The following is a 16913-nucleotide window of genomic DNA, read 5'->3' as shown; positions in this document are numbered from 1 at the left end:
TGATACACACAGAAAACTGCTGAGTGTGAAAAACCCAGCAGCGTTGTAGTTCTTGACACAAACCGGTACGCTTGACACCTACTACCATACCCCCCGTTCAAAGGCACTGAAGTCTTTTATCTTGCCTCATTCACCCTCTGAATGAAACACATACACAATCCATAACTCAAGGCTTAAAAATCCTTCTTTAACCTGTCTCCTCCCTTTCATCTACACTACTGTTCAAAAGTTTGGGGTCACTTAAAAAATGTCCTTGTTTTTGAAAGAAAATCACATTTTTTTTGTCAATTTAAAATAACATCAAATTGATCAAATCAAAGTTTAATTGTCACGTGCGCCGAATACAACAGGTGTAGTAGACCTCACAGTGAAATGCTGAATACAACAGGTGTAGTAGACCTCACAGTGAAATGCTGAATACAACAGGTGTAGTAGACCTTACAGTGAAATGCCGAATACAACAGGTGTAGTAGACCTCACAGTGAAATGCTGAATACAACAGGTGTAGTAGACCTTACAGTGAAATGCTGAATATAACAGGTGTAGTAGACCTCACAGTGAAATGCTGAATACAACAGGTGTAGTAGACCTTACAGAGAAATGCTGAATACAACAGGTGTAGTAGACCTCACAGTGAAATGCTTAATACAACAGGTGTAGTAGACCTTACAGTGAAATGCTGAATACAACAGGTGTAGTAGACCTCACAGTGAAATGCTGAATACAACAGGTGTAGTAGACCTTACAGTGAAATGCTGAATACAACAGGTGTAGACCTCACAGTGAAATGCTGAATACAACAGGTGTAGTAGACCTTACAGTGAAATGCTGAATACAACAGGTGTAGACCTCACAGTGAAATGCTGAATACAACAGGTGTAGTAGACCTCACAGTGAAATGCTGAATACAACAGGTGTAGTAGACCTCACAGTGAAATGCTGAATACAACAGGTGTAGTAGACCTCACAGTGAAATGCTGAATACAACAGGTGTAGTAGACCTGACAGTGAAATGCTGAATACAACAGGTGTAGTAGACCTCACAGTGAAATGCTGAATACAACAGGTGTAGGTAGACCTCACAGTGAAATGCTGAATACAACAGGTGTAGTAGACCTTACAGTGAAATGCTAAATACAACAGGTGTAGACCTCACAGTGAAATGCTTAATACAACATGTGTAGACCTCACAGTGAAATGCTGAATACAACAGGTGTAGTAGACCTCACAGTGAAATGCTGAATACAACAGGTGTAGTAGACCTCACAGTGAAATGCTGAATACAACAGGTGTAGGTAGACCTCACAGTGAAATGCTGAATACAACAGGTGTAGGTAGACCTTACAGTGAAATGCTGAATACAACAGGTGTAGTAGACCTCACAGTGAAATGCCGAATACAACAGGTGTAGTAGACCTCACAGTGAAATGCTGAATACAACAGGTGTAGACCTTACAGTGAAATGCTGAATACAACAGGTGTAGGTAGACCTCACAGTGAAATGCTGAATACAACAGGTGTAGTAGACCTCACAGTGAAATGCTGAATACAACAGGTGTAGTAGACCTCACAGTGAAATGCTGAATACAACAGGTGTAGTAGACCTCACAGTGAAATGCTGAATACAACAGGTGTTGTAGACCTTACAGTGAAATGCTGAATACAACAGGTGTTGTAGACCTTACAGTGAAATGCTGAATACAACAGGTGTAGTAGACCTTACAGTGAAATGCTGAATACAACAGGTGTAGTAGACCTTACAGTGAAATGCTGAATACAACAGGTGTAGTAGACCTTACAGTGAAATGCTGAATACAACAGGTGTAGTAGACCTCACAGTGAAATGCTGAATACAACAGGTGTAGTAGACCTCACAGTGAAATGCTGAATACAACAGGTGTAGTAGACCTCACAGTGAAATGCTGAATACAACAGGTGTAGTAGACCTCACAGTGAAATGCTGAATACAACAGGTGTAGTAGACCTCACAGTGAAATGCTGAATACAACAGGTGTAGTAGACCTCACAGTGAAATGCTGAATACAACAGGTGTAGTAGACCTCACAGTGAAATGCTGAATACAACAGGTGTAGGTAGACCTTACAGTGAAATGCTGAATACAACAGGTGTAGTAGACTTTACAGTGAAATGCTGAATACAACAGGTGTAGTAGACCTTACAGTGAAATGCTGAATACAACAGGTGTAGTAGACCTTACAGTGAAATGCTGAATACAACAGGTGTAGTAGACCTCACAGTGAAATGCTGAATACAACAGGTGTAGTAGACCTCACAGTGAAATGCTTAATACAACAGGTGTAGTAGACCTTACAGTGAAATGCTGAATACAACAGGTGTAGTAGACCTCACAGTGAAATGCTGAATACAACAGGTGTAGTAGACCTTACAGTGAAATGCTGAATATAACAGGTGTAGTAGACCTCACAGTGAAATGCTGAATACAACAGGTGTAGTAGACCTCACAGTGAAATGCTGAATACAACAGGTGTAGTAGACCTCACAGTGAAATGCTGAATACAACAGGTGTAGTAGACCTCACAGTGAAATGCTGAATACAACAGGTGTAGTAGACCTCACAGTGAAATGCTGAATACAACAGGTGTAGTAGACCTCACAGTGAAATGCTGAATACAACAGGTGTAGTAGACCTCAGTGAAATGCTGAATACAACAGGTGTAGTAGACCTCACAGTGAAATGCTTACTTACAGGCTCTAACCAACAGTAGAGAGGTTATATACAGTAGAGAGGTTATATACAGTAGAGGTTATATACAGTAGAGAGGCTATATACAGTAGAGAGGCTATATACAGTAGAGGGGCTATATACAGTAGAGAGGCTATATACAGTAGAGAGGCTATATACAGTAGAGGGGCTATATACAGTAGAGGGGCTATATACAGTAGAGGGGCTATATACAGTAGAGGGGCTATATACAGTAGAGGGGCTATATACAGTAGAGGGGCTATATACAGTAGTGAGGCTATATACAGTAGAGAGGCTATATACAGTAGAGGCTATATACAGTAGAGGCTATATACAGTAGAGGCTATATACAGTAGAGAGGCTATATACAGTAGAGGGGCTATATACAGTAGAGGGGCTATATACAGTAGAGGGGCTATATACAGTAGTGGGGCTATATACAGTAGTGGGGCTATATACAGTAGAGAGGCTATATACAGTAGAGAGGCTATATACAGTAGAGAGGCTATATACAGTAGAGAGGCTATATACAGTAGAGAGGCTATATACAGTAGAGAGGCTATATACAGTAGAGAGGCTATATACAGTAGAGAGGCTATATACAGTAGAGAGGCTATATACAGTAGAGAGGCTATATACAGTAGAGAGGCTATATACAGTAGAGAGGCTATATACAGTAGAGAGGCTATATACAGTAGAGGCTATATACAGTAGAGGCTATATACAGTAGAGGCTATATACAGTAGAGGCTATATACAGTAGAGGTTATATACAGTAGAGGTTATATACAGTAGAGGTTATATACAGTAGAGGCTATATACAGTAGAGGCTATATACAGTAGAGGCTATATACAGTAGAGAGGCTATATACAGTAGAGAGGCTATATACAGTAGAGAGGCTATATACAGTAGAGAGGCTATATACAGTAGAGAGGCTATATACAGTAGAGAGGCTATATACAGTAGAGAGGCTATATACAGTAGAGGCTATATACAGTAGAGGCTATATACAGGAGAGGCTATATACAGTAGAGAGGCTATATACAGTAGAGAGGCTATATACAGTAGAGAGGCTATATACAGGAGAGGCTATATACAGGAGAGGCTATATACAGGAGAGGCTATATACAGGAGAGGCTATATACAGGAGAGGCTATATACAGGAGAGGCTATATACAGGAGAGGCTATATACAGGAGAGGCTATATACAGTAGAGGCTATATACAGTAGAGGCTATATACAGTAGAGAGGCTATATACAGGAGAGAGGCTATATACAGGAGAGAGGCTATATACAGGAGAGAGGCTATATACAGGAGAGAGGCTATATACAGGAGAGAGGCTATATACAGGAGAGAGGCTATATACAGGAGAGGGGCTATATACAGTAGAGGGGCTATATACAGTAGAGGGGCTATATACAGTAGAGGGGCTATATACAGTAGAGGGGCTATATACAGTAGAGGGGCTATATACAGTAGAGGGGCTATATACAGTAGAGGGGCTATATACAGTAGAGGGGCTATATACAGTAGAGGGGCTATATACAGTAGAGGGGCTATATACAGTAGAGGGGCTATATACAGTAGAGGGGCTATATACAGTAGCGGGGCTATATACAGGAGAGGGGCTATATACAGGAGAGGGGCTATATACAGGAGAGGGGCTATATACAGGAGAGGGGCTATATACAGGAGAGGGGCTATATACAGGAGAGGGGCTATATACAGGAGAGGGGCTATATACAGGAGAGGGGCTATATACAGGAGAGGGGCTATATACAGGAGAGGGGCTATATACAGGAGAGGGGCTATATACAGGAGAGGGGCTATATACAGGAGAGGGGCTATATACAGGAGAGGGGCTATATACAGTAGAGGGGCTATATACAGTAGAGGGGCTATATACAGTAGAGGGGCTATATACAGTAGAGAGGCTATATACAGTAGAGGCTATATACAGGAGAGAGGCTATATACAGGAGAGAGGCTATATACAGGAGAGAGGCTATATACAGGAGAGAGGCTACATACAGTAGAGAGGCTACATACAGGAGAGGCTATATACAGTAGAGAGGCTATATACAGTAGAGAGGCTATATACAGTAGAGAGGCTATATACAGTAGAGGTTATATACAGTAGAGAGGCTATATACAGTAGAGGTTATATACAGTAGAGAGGCTATATACAGTAGAGAGGCTATATACAGTAGAGAGGCTATATACAGTAGAGAGGCTATATACAGTAGAGGTTATATACAGTAGAGAGGCTATATACAGTAGAGAGGCTATATACAGTAGAGAGGCTATATACAGTAGAGAGGCTATATACAGTAGAGAGGCTATATACAGTAGAGAGGCTATATACAGGAGAGGCTATATACAGGAGAGGCTATATACAGTAGAGGCTATATACAGTAGAGGCTATATACAGTAGTGAGGCTATATACAGTAGAGAGGCTATATACAGTAGAGAGGCTATAATAAAACTGGCCTTCTTTAGACTAGTTGAGTATCTGGAGCATCAGCATTTGTGAGTTCCATTACAGGTTCAAAATGGCCAGAAACAAAGCCCTTTCTTCTGAAACTCGTCAGTCTATTCTTGTTCTGAGAAATGAAGGCTATTCCATGAGAGAAATTGCCAAGAAACTGAAGATCTCGTACAACGCTGTGTGCTACTCCCTTCACAGAACAGCGCAAACTGGCTCTAACCAGAATAGAAAGAGGACTGGGAGGCCCCAGGGGCACAACTGAGCAAGAGGACAAGTACATTAGAGTGTCTAGTTTGAGAAACAGACGCCTCACAAGTCCTCAACAAACACCAGTTAAACGTCAACAGTGAAGAGGCGACTCCGGGATGCTGGCCTTCTAGGCAGAGTTCCTCTGTCCAGTGTCTGTGTTCTTTTTGCACATTTTAATCTTTTATTTTTATTGGCCAGTCTGAGATATGGCTTTTTCTTTGCAACTCTGCCTATACTGCGTTGTACGAGCTCTTCAGTTTCTTGGCATTTTCTCACATGGAATGGCCTTCATATTGAACAACATGGATCGGTATCCTAGGCTAGGTCTCATAGCTCTGCTATCATGAACTCTGACCTGTCTGATCTGTTATTTTCTTATTATGGTTTTGTGTATACGGTAATCAAAATATTTTGTCATGTTTTTTTTTTTTTAACATTGAAACAGAATACCATGTGATCACCTCGATTCTCTTTTAAATGTTTTATTGTTTGACAGCCCTGATTTATAGTGTATTATCTTGGTGTTATTTGTATGTTGACTTCACAAAATGAATTTCCATGTAAATGGTCAATAAATTATATTGTCAAAGACGGTACAGTATGAAGATGGGCAGAAACTGCTTCTCCAATAGAAACCCCCGATCATGCTCTTAGGCGACGTTGGTTAGCTAAGCTCGTACGCGGAAACACGTCATCTAGTCTGTTTGTCTCGTGCTGAACTGTGCAGGCTGTCAAGACACTCCTTCCATATAGTCATTTTTTAAAAATTAAAATGAAAACAATGCTGGAGTATTAATATGTTCAACTATTGAAGACATCGGCTCCAATCTTGGATGCGCCTTTTATATTTGGAGAAAATGAACAACTAAGGAAGAATGTTTTACTTTTTCTCATGTGACTTCTTTAACACCAAATCCCGTCCTGGTCTGCCTGGTCGTCCTGGTCTGCCTGGTCGTCCTGGTCTGCCTGGTCGGCCGTCCTGGTCTGCCTGGTCGGTCGTCCTGGTCTGCCTGGTCGGTCGTCCTGGTCGGCCTGGTCTGCCTGGTCGTCCTTGTCGGCTTCACAAGCGTTCCCAGAAGTCTGGTGATGTCTCAGTTTAGAAACTGAAATCGTATTGTATTAATGTGGTTTCCATGGCTACCTGATCCAGTGTTGTCTGAAGGTTATAACATGTTATAGCGACGTTATAATAATGTTATATTAATGTTTCCAGAGCTTCATCCGTATGTTCAGTGTGGGTTACCTGATCCAGTGTTGTCTGAAGGTTATAACGACGTTATAATAATGTTATATTAATGTTTCCAGGGCTTCATCCGTATGTTCAGTGTGGGCTACCTGATCCAGTGTTGTCTGAAGGTTCCGGCAGCGTTCCGCCAGGTCTTCACGAAGCCGTCCTGCCTCCCCTCTCTCTTCTACAACAAAGAGAACTTCCAGCTCGGGGCTTTCCTCGGGTCCTTCGTCTCTATATACAAGGTAAACGCTAGATTCAGTGTTGGGATTTAGTTACTTTAAACAAAAGTCATATTGCGTATTACTCTTTTAACTAATGACGTATTTCTCCCTGGGAAACGTAATGAGTTGCACTACCAGTTAGAGGTTCACCGCTGTTATTCTGAAACCTGTTCTTACTCTTTTCATCTCTTTGCTTGACATGATCTAATAACTCAAGCAGAGTTTGGTAACACTTTTCATGATCTAATAACTCAAGCAGAGTTTGGTAACACTTTTCATGATCTAATAACTCAAGCAGAGTTTGGTAACACTTTTCATGATCTAATAACTCAAGCAGAGTTTGGTAACACTTTTCATGATCTAATAACTCAAGCAGAGTTTGGTAACACTTTTCATGATCTAATAACTCAAGCAGAGTTTGGTAACACTTTTCATGATCTAATAACTCAAGCAGAGTTTGGTAACACTTTTCATGATCTAATAACTCAAGCAGAGTTTGGTAACACTTTTCATGATCTAATAACTCAAGCAGAGTTTGGTAACACTTTTCATGATCTAATAACTCAAGCAGAGTTTGGTAACACTTTTCATGATCTAATAACTCAAGCAGAGTTTGGTAACACTTTTCATGATCTAATAACTCAAGCAGAGTTTGGTAACACTTTTCATGATCTAATAACTCAAGCAGAGTTTGGTAACACTTTTCATGATCTAATAACTCAAGCAGAGTTTGGTAACACTTTTCATGATCTAATAACTCAAGCAGAGTTTGGTAACACTTTTCATGATCTAATAACTCAAGCAGAGTTTGGTAACACTTTTCATGATCTAATAACTCAAGCAGAGTTTGGTAACACTTTTCATGATCTAATAACTCAAGCAGAGTTTGGTAACACTTTTCATGATCTAATAACTCAAGCAGAGTTTGGTAACACTTTTCATGATCTAATAACTCAAGCAGAGTTTGGTAACACTTTTCATGATCTAATAACTCAAGCAGAGTTTGGTAACACTTTTCATGATCTAATAACTCAAGCAGAGTTTGGTAACACTTTTCATGATCTAATAACTTTTCTAGTTTGGCACACAGAAACTACAGGCCATGAGTAACTGGGTAAAAAAATAATGGCTCTGATTGGCCTGTTAGGTGGTGCCGATTGGCCTGTTAGGTGGTGCCGATTGGCCTGTTAGGTGGTGCCGATTGGCCTGTTAGGTGGTGCCGATTGGCCTGTTAGGTGGTGCCGATTGGCCTGTTAGGTGGTGCCGATTGGCCTGTTAGGTGGTGCCGATTGGCCTGTTAGGTGGTGCCGATTGGCCTGTTAGGTGGTGCCGATTGGCCTGTTAGGTGGTGCCGATTGGCCTGTAGGTGGTGCCGATTGGTCTGTAGGTGGTGCTGATTGGCCTGTAGGTGGTGCCGATTGGCCTGTAGGTGGTGCTGATTGGCCTGTAGGTGGTGCCGATTGGCCTGTTAGGTGGTGCCGATTGGCCTGTAGGTGGTGCCGATTGGCCTGTAGGTGGTGCCGATTGGCCTGTAGGTGGTGCCGATTGGCCTGTAGGTGGTGCCGATTGGCCGATTGGCCTGTAGGTGGTGCCGATTGGCCTGTAGGTGGTGCCGATTGGCCTGTAGGTGGTGCCGATTGGCCTGTAGGTGGCGCCGATTGGCCTGTAGGTGGCGCCGATTGGCCTGTAGGTGGCGCCGATTGGCCTGTAGGTGGCGCCGATTGGCCTGTAGGTGGTGCCGATTGGCCTGTAGGTGGTGCCGATTGGCCTGTAGGTGGTGCCGATTGGCCTGTTAGGTGGCGCCGATTGGCCTGTAGGTGGTGCCGATTGGCCTGTTAGGTGGCGCCGATTGGCCTGTAGGTGGTGCCGATTGGCCTGTAGGTGGCGCCGATTGGCCTGTTAGGTGGCGCCGATTGGCCTGTAGGTGGTGCTGATTGGCCTGTAGGTGGTGCTGATTGGCCTGTAGGTGGTGCCGATTGGCCTGTTAGGTGGTGCCGATTGGCCTGTAGGTGGTGCCGATTGGCCTGTTAGGTGGTGCCGATTGGCCTGTTAGGTGGTGCTGATTGGCCTGTTAGGTGGTGCCGATTGGCCTGTAGGTGGTGCTGATTGGCCTGTTAGGTGGTGCTGATTGGCCTGTTAGGTGGCGCCGATTGGCCTGTAGGTGGCGCCGATTGGCCTGTAGGTGGCGCCGATTGGCCTGTAGGTGGTGCCGATTGGCCTGTTAGGTGGTGCTGATTGGCCTGTAGGTGGTGCTGATTGGCCTGTTAGGTGGTGCTGATTGGCCTGTAGGTGGTGCTGATTGGCCTGTAGGTGGTGCTGATTGGCCTGTAGGTGGTGCCGATTGGCCTGTAGGTGGTGCCGATTGGCCTGTAGGTGGTGCCGATTGGCCTGTTAGGTGGTGCCGATTGGCCTGTTAGGTGGTGCCGATTGGCCTGTTAGGTGGTGCCGATTGGCCTGTTAGGTGGTGCCGATTGGCCTGTAGGTGGTGCCGATTGGCCTGTTAGGTGGTGCCGATTGGCCTGTAGGTGGTGCCGATTGGCCTGTAGGTGGTGCCGATTGGCCTGTAGGTGGTGCCGATTGGCCTGTAGGTGGTGCCGATTGGCCTGTTAGGTGGCGCCGATTGGCCTGTAGGTGGTGCCGATTGGCCTGTTAGGTGGTGCCGATTGGCCTGTAGGTGGTGCCGATTGGCCTGTAGGTGGTGCCGATTGGCCTGTTAGGTGGTGCCGATTGGCCTGTTAGGTGGTGCCGATTGGCCTGTTAGGTGGTGCCGATTGGCCTGTTAGGTGGTGCCGATTGGCCTGTTAGGTGGTGCTGATTGGCCTGTAGGTGGCGCCGATTGGCCTGTAGGTGGCGCCGATTGGCCTGTAGGTGGCGCCGATTGGCCTGTAGGTGGCGCCGATTGGCCTGTTAGGTGGTGCCGATTGGCCTGTAGGTGGCGCCGATTGGCCTGTTAGGTGGTGCCGATTGGCCTGTTAGGTGGTGCCGATTGGCCTGTAGGTGGCGCCGATTGGCCTGTTAGGTGGTGCCGATTGGCCTGTTAGGTGGTGCCGATTGGCCTGTAGGTGGCGCCGATTGGCCTGTTAGGTGGCGCCGATTGGCCTGTTAGGTGGTGCCGATTGGCCTGTAGGTGGCGCCGATTGGCCTGTAGGTGGCGCCGATTGGCCTGTTAGGTGGTGCCGATTGGCCTGTTAGGTGGTGCCGATTGGCCTGTTAGGTGGTGCCGATTGGCCTGTAGGTGGTGCCGATTGGCCTGTTAGGTGGTGCCGATTGGCCTGTTAGGTGGCGCCGATTGGCCTGTTAGGTGGCGCCGATTGGCCTGTTAGGTGGCGCCGATTGGCCTGTAGGTGGTGCCGATTGGCCTGTAGGTGGCGCCGATTGGCCTGTAGGTGGCGCTGATTGGCCTGTTAGGTGGCGCTGATTGGCCTGTAGGTGGTGCCGATTGGCCTGTAGGTGGTGCCGATTGGCCTGTAGGTGGTGCCGATTGGCCTGTAGGTGGTGCCGATTGGCCTGTTAGGTGGTGCCGATTGGCCTGTTAGGTGGTGCCGATTGGCCTGTTAGGTGGTGCCGATTGGCCTGTTAGGTGGTGCCGATTGGCCTGTTAGGTGGTGCCGATTGGCCTGTAGGTGGTGCCGATTGGCCTGTTAGGTGGTGCCGATTGGCCTGTAGGTGGTGCCGATTGGCCTGTTAGGTGGTGCCGATTGGCCTGTAGGTGGTGCCGATTGGCCTGTTAGGTGGCGCCGATTGGCCTGTAGGTGGCGCCGATTGGCCTGTTAGGTGGCGCCGATTGGCCTGTAGGTGGTGCCGATTGGCCTGTAGGTGGTGCCGATTGGCCTGTAGGTGGTGCCGATTGGCCTGTTAGGTGGTGCCGATTGGCCTGTTAGGTGGTGCCGATTGGCCTGTTAGGTGGTGCCGATTGGCCTGTTAGGTGGTGCCGATTGGCCTGTTAGGTGGTGCCGATTGGCCTGTTAGGTGGTGCCGATTGGCCTGTAGGTGGTGCCGATTGGCCTGTTAGGTGGTGCCGATTGGCCTGTAGGTGGTGCCGATTGGCCTGTTAGGTGGTGCCGATTGGCCTGTAGGTGGTGCCGATTGGCCTGTTAGGTGGCGCCGATTGGCCTGTAGGTGGTGCCGATTGGCCTGTTAGGTGGTGCTGTAGGTGGTGCCGATTGGCCTGTAGGTGGTGCCGATTGGCCTGTAGGTGGTGCCGATTGGCCTGTAGGTGGTGCCGATTGGCCTGTAGGTGGTGCTGATTGGCCTGTTAGGTGGCGCCGATTGGCCTGTAGGTGGTGCCGATTGGCCTGTTAGGTGGCGCCGATTGGCCTGTAGGTGGTGCCGATTGGCCTGTAGGTGGCGCCGATTGGCCTGTTAGGTGGCGCCGATTGGCCTGTAGGTGGTGCTGATTGGCCTGTAGGTGGTGCTGATTGGCCTGTAGGTGGTGCCGATTGGCCTGTTAGGTGGCGCCGATTGGCCTGTAGGTGGTGCCGATTGGCCTGTAGGTGGTGCCGATTGGCCTGTAGGTGGTGCCGATTGGCCTGTAGGTGGTGCCGATTGGCCTGTAGGTGGTGCCGATTGGCCTGTAGGTGGTGCCGATTGGCCTGTAGGTGGTGCCGATTGGCCTGTAGGTGGTGCCGATTGGCCTGTAGGTGGTGCCGATTGGCCTGTAGGTGGTGCCGATTGGTCTGTAGGTGGTGCCGATTGGCCTGTAGGTGGTGCCGATTGGCCTGTAGGTGGTGCCGATTGGCCTGTAGGTGGTGCCGATTGGCCTGTAGGTGGTGCCGATTGGCCTGTTAGGTGGCGCCGATTGGCCTGTAGGTGGTGCCGATTGGCCTGTTAGGTGGCGCCGATTGGCCTGTTAGGTGGTGCCGATTGGCCTGTTAGGTGGCGCCGATTGGCCTGTTAGGTGGCGCCGATTGGCCTGTTAGGTGGTGCCGATTGGCCTGTAGGTGGTGCCGATTGGCCTGTAGGTGGTGCCGATTGGCCTGTAGGTGGTGCCGATTGGCCTGTTAGGTGGTGCCGATTGGCCTGTAGGTGGTGCCGATTGGCCTGTTAGGTGGTGCCGATTGGCCTGTTAGGTGGTGCCGATTGGCCTGTTAGGTGGTGCCGATTGGCCTGTTAGGTGGTGCCGATTGGCCTGTTAGGTGGTGCCGATTGGCCTGTTAGGTGGTGCCGATTGGCCTGTTAGGTGGTGCCGATTGGCCTGTTAGGTGGTGCCGATTGGCCTGTAGGTGGTGCCGATTGGCCTGTTAGGTGGCGCCGATTGGCCTGTTAGGTGGCGCCGATTGGCCTGTAGGTGGCGCCGATTGGCCTGTAGGTGGCGCCGATTGGCCTGTAGGTGGCGCCGATTGGCCTGTAGGTGGCGCCGATTGGCCTGTAGGTGGTGCCGATTGGCCTGTAGGTGGTGCCGATTGGCCTGTAGGTGGTGCCGATTGGCCTGTTAGGTGGTGCCGATTGGCCTGTTAGGTGGTGCCGATTGGCCTGTTAGGTGGTGCCGATTGGCCTGTTAGGTGGTGCCGATTGGCCTGTTAGGTGGTGCCGATTGGCCTGTTAGGTGGTGCCGATTGGCCTGTAGGTGGTGCCGATTGGCCTGTTAGGTGGTGCCGATTGGCCTGTAGGTGGTGCCGATTGGCCTGTTAGGTGGTGCCGATTGGCCTGTAGGTGGTGCCGATTGGCCTGTAGGTGGTGCCGATTGGCCTGTAGGTGGTGCCGATTGGCCTGTAGGTGGTGCCGATTGGCCTGTAGGTGGTGCCACCTACAGGCCAATCGGCGCCACCTACAGGCCAATCGGCGCCACCTACAGGCCAATCGGCGCCACCTACAGGCCAATCGGCGCCACCTACAGGCCAATCGGCGCCACCTACAGGCCAATCGGCGCCACCTACAGGCCTGTAGGTGGCGCCGATTGGCCTGTAGGTGGCGCCGATTGGCCTGTAGGTGGCGCCGATTGGCCTGTAGGTGGCGCCGATTGGCCTGCAGGTGGCGCCGATTGGCCTGCAGGTGGCTCCGACTGTAGGTGGCGCCGATTGGCCTGTAGGTGGCTCTGTTATAAGCAGTCTCACTTAAACCCTCATATCCACCACCCCGTTTGACCTAGAGACTTGAAACTTTGTTTTGTAGGTGTCTTTCCTCACGCTGAACAAATTTGCCTCAAGGACCCATCAGGTCTGCCAGGATAGGTTGTCCTCCATCTTGGACAGTTTGAACATATGAAGTGTGGTTCTCAGTGATGTGTTGGATTGACCCCAAACATACCACTTTGTATTCAGGACAGAAAGTTAATTTCTCTGCCACATTTTTTTTGCAGTTTTACTTTAGTGCCTTATTGCAAACAGGATGCATGTTTTGGAATATTTTTTATTCTGTACAGGCTTCCTTCTTTTACATTAGTATTGTGGAGTAACTACAATGTTGTTGGTCCATCCTCAGTTCTCTCCTATCACAGCCATTAAACTCTAACTGTTTTAAAATCACCATTGGGCTCATGGTGAAAATCCCTGAGCGGTTTCCTTCCTCTCCGGCAACTGAGTTAGGAAGGGATGCCTGTAACATGTTACCCCCAACACTGTATATAATCCCTCTCCTTCTTCTTCTTCTCTATCATTTCTAGGGTCCTAAGGTACATATATTCTCTCCTTCTCTTTCTCTCTGATATGAACTACTCTCTCTCTCTCTCTCTCCCAGGGGACCAGCTGCTTGCTGCGTTGGGTGCGTAACCTTGATGACGAGCTCCACGCTCTTATAGCGGGTAGGTCAGTCTTTCCCGTGTCCAATCAGCTAGCTGTAAGTCTTGCCACTGTCCAATCAGCTAGTCATCGGTTAGAGTCCAGCAATGCATTCATTTCTGTTTTTGTCCCATTTGAATCTCCTCTTTCTCTCTTTCCCTCTTTCTCTCCATCTCTCCTCTTTCTCTCTCCGCCTCCTCTTTCTCTCTCCCCCTCCTCTTTCTCTCTCCCCCTCCTCTTTCTCTCTCCCCCTCCTCTTTCTCTCTCCCCCTCCTCTTTCTCTCTCCCCCTCCTCTTTCTCTCTCTTTCCCTCTTTCTCTGCCTCCTCTCGCTTTCACTCTCTCTCTCCTCTTTCTCTCTCCCCCTCTTTCTCTCTCTTTCCCTCTTTCTCTGCCTCCTCTCGCTTTCACTCTCTCTCTCCTCTTTCTCTCTCCCCCTCCTCTTTCTCTCTCTTTCCCTCTTTCTCTGCCTCCTCTCGCTTTCACTCTCTCTCTCCTCTTTCTCTCTCCCCCTCCTCTTTCTCTCTCCCCCTCCTCTTTCTCTCTCCCCCTCCTCTTTCTCTCTCCCCCTCCTCTTTCTCTCCATCTCTCCTCTTTCTCTCTCCCCCTCCTCTTTCTCTCTCCCCCTCCTCTTTCTCTCTCCCCCTCCTCTTTCTCTCCATCTCTCCTCTTTCTCTCTCCCCCTCCTCTTTCTCTCTCCCCCTCCTCTTTCTCTCTTTCCCTCCTCTTTCCCTCTTTCTCTGACTCCTCTCGCTTTCTCTCTCCCTCTTACTCTCTCCCTCCCTCCATCTTGATCTCTCTCTCTCTCTCTAGGGTTCCTGGCTGGCATGTCCATGTTCTTCTACAAAAGCACAACAATCTCCATGTACCTGTTCTCCAAGCTAGTGGAGGTGAGGTCTGTGTCTGTGTCCCATTTCACATTCCCCTGGACACATTCACAAAGAACCTGTGTTATTGTAGGAAATTATACTACCGTTTCAGATGTGTGTCAGATGAAAACCACATATCTTTATTGTACTGCTGTGTCCCTCTCCAGACCATGTACTTTAAAGGCATTGAGACGGGCCACCTCCCCTACTTCTCCCAGGCTGACACCATTATCTACGCCATATCTACTGCAATCTGCTTCCAGGCTGTAAGAGACACACACACACACACACACACACACACACACACACACACACACACACACACACACACACACACACACACACACACACTGTTCAGTGCTGACCCTTTCTCTGTCTGTCTCTCTCTCTGTCTCTCTCTCTCTCGCTCTGGCTCTCTCTGTCTCTCGCGCTCTGTCTCTCTCTCGCGCTCTGTCTCTCTCTCTCGCGCTCTGTCTGTCTCTCTCGCGCTCTGTCTGTCTCTCTCGCGCTCTGTCTCTCTCTCTCGCGCTCTGTCTCTCTCTCTCGCGCTCTGGCTCTCTCTCTCGCGCTCTGGCTCTCTCTCTCGCGCTCTGGCTCTCTCTCTCGCGCTCTGGCTCTCTCTCTCGCGCTCTGGCTCTCTCTCTCGCGCTCTGGCTCTCTCTCGCGCTCTGGCTCTCTCTCTCGCGCTCTGGCTCTCTCTCTCGCGCTCTGGCTCTCTCTCTCGCGCTCTGGCTCTCTCTCTCGCGCTCTGGCTCTCTCTCTCGCGCTCTGGCTCTCTCTCTCGCGCTCTGGCTCTCTCTCTCGCGCTCTGGCTCTCTCTCTCGCGCTCTGGCTCTCTCTCTCGCGCTCTGGCTCTCTCTCTCGCGCTCTGGCTCTCTCTCTCGCGCTCTGGCTCTCTCTCTCGCGCTCTGGCTCTCTCTCTCGCGCTCTGGCTCTCTCTCTCGCGCTCTGGCTCTCTCTCTCGCGCTCTGGCTCTCTCTCTCGCGCTCTGGCTCTCTCTCTCGCGCTCTGGCTCTCTCTCTCGCGCTCTGGCTCTCTCTCTCGCGCTCTGGCTCTCTCTCTCGCGCTCTGGCTCTCTCTCTCGCGCTCTGGCTCTCTCTCTCGCGCTCTGGCTCTCTCTCTCGCGCTCTGGCTCTCTCTGTCCTAGGCGGTGATGGAGGTGCAGAATCTGAGACCCTCCTACTGGAAGTTTCTCCTCAGGCTGACCAAGGGCAGGTGTGTCTACTTGTTAGTTAGAAACAAAACATCAAGCGGGTTTAACTCCTTTAGGAGAGCAGACATCGTTATGTTGTCGTCCTGAGTCACTTTTATTTATTTTCCAAGCTATAGCACACACTATCTGTGTGTCAGATCTGGGTTCAAATACTTTTCCAGTTTCTTTCACATACATTTGATATATATTCAGATATATTTTATTTGAAAATACAAGAAGTTTAATATTTTTATGTATTTTGAAATACACTCCTATGCATTTAAATACCAGATACTAAAATACACTCATACTACCCAGGTCTGGTGGGGGTGTCGTTGGGTGGGTGTGGTTGGGGGTGTGTTGGTGACTAAAACCCCTCCCTCTCTCTCTCCCTCTACAGGTTTGCTTTTATGAACAGGAGAGTGCTGGATGTGTTTGGGACTCAGGCCTCCAGAGACTTCCATGGATTCATGCCCAACTGGACCCCCGTTACGCCACCCCGACCCTGACCCCCGTTACGCCACCCTGACCCCCGTTACGCCACCCTGACCCCCGTTACGCCACCCCGACCCCTGGACAGAACATCGCTCTGGGTTGACCCCACACTGTTAAAGGTCAGGGGGTCAGCCAGAGTGGGGGGAGGGGAGAGTCCTAAATGGCGCCCTGTTTCCTATAGAGTGCACTACTTTTGATCAGGGGCCTGCGTAGGATAGTGCACTACATAGGGAACACATTGGCTCTCTCTAAGAAACCTATGTCTGTGTGAGGACACTTCATAAGGCTGTCTTAAGGCTGTTCAACCCGTTAGAGGGCAGATGATATTGTATGTAATGTGGTGAAGGGAGAAGGTTTTGGGAAACTGCCCTCGTCGGTAGAAGTCTGGATATCTGAGTTGATTTAATATGAGCAATAGGGCTTAAACCTATCCAATATGCTCTCAGATCTGCCCTGGAGAATAGAGGCTAGGGGAAAGAGGCTAGGGGAAAGAGGCTAGGGGGAAGAGGCTAGGGGGAAGAGGCTAGGGGGAAGAGGCTAGGGGGAAGGGGCTAGGGGGAAGAGGCTAGGGGGAAGGGGCTAGGGGGAAGGGGCTAGGGGGAAGGGGCTAGGGGGAAGAGGCTAAGGGGAAGAGGCTAGGGGGAAGAGGCTAGGGGGAAGAGGCTAGGGGGAAGAGGCTAGGGGGAAGAGGCTAGGGGAAAGAGGCTAGGGGCTAGGGGGAAGAGGC

The 16913-nt window shown here is 49.3% G+C and overlaps 1 protein-coding gene across 1 annotated transcript in view; it reads left to right on the top strand.

The window, feature by feature from the left end:
* tmem135 (transmembrane protein 135) overlaps positions 1-16603 on the top strand; it is a 42748-nt gene extending 26145 nt beyond the window's left edge. Inside the window, exons 9-14 of the mRNA XM_029770405.1 lie at positions 6769-6936; positions 13591-13654; positions 14444-14520; positions 14667-14765; positions 15647-15714; positions 16092-16603. Of these exons, the coding sequence (XP_029626265.1) occupies positions 6769-6936; positions 13591-13654; positions 14444-14520; positions 14667-14765; positions 15647-15714; positions 16092-16200 (585 nt within the window). The 3' untranslated portion in view covers positions 16201-16603. The remainder of the gene's footprint in view (positions 1-6768; positions 6937-13590; positions 13655-14443; positions 14521-14666; positions 14766-15646; positions 15715-16091) is intronic.
* The last annotated feature ends 310 nt before the right edge of the window (positions 16604-16913 follow it).

This window comes from Salmo trutta, chromosome 12, assembly GCF_901001165.1.
Source record: "Salmo trutta chromosome 12, fSalTru1.1, whole genome shotgun sequence".
In the NCBI taxonomy this organism is placed as follows: domain Eukaryota; kingdom Metazoa; phylum Chordata; class Actinopteri; order Salmoniformes; family Salmonidae; genus Salmo; species Salmo trutta.
Note: the sequence above shows the minus strand (reverse complement) of the source record. Positions and strands in the feature narration are given on the sequence as shown.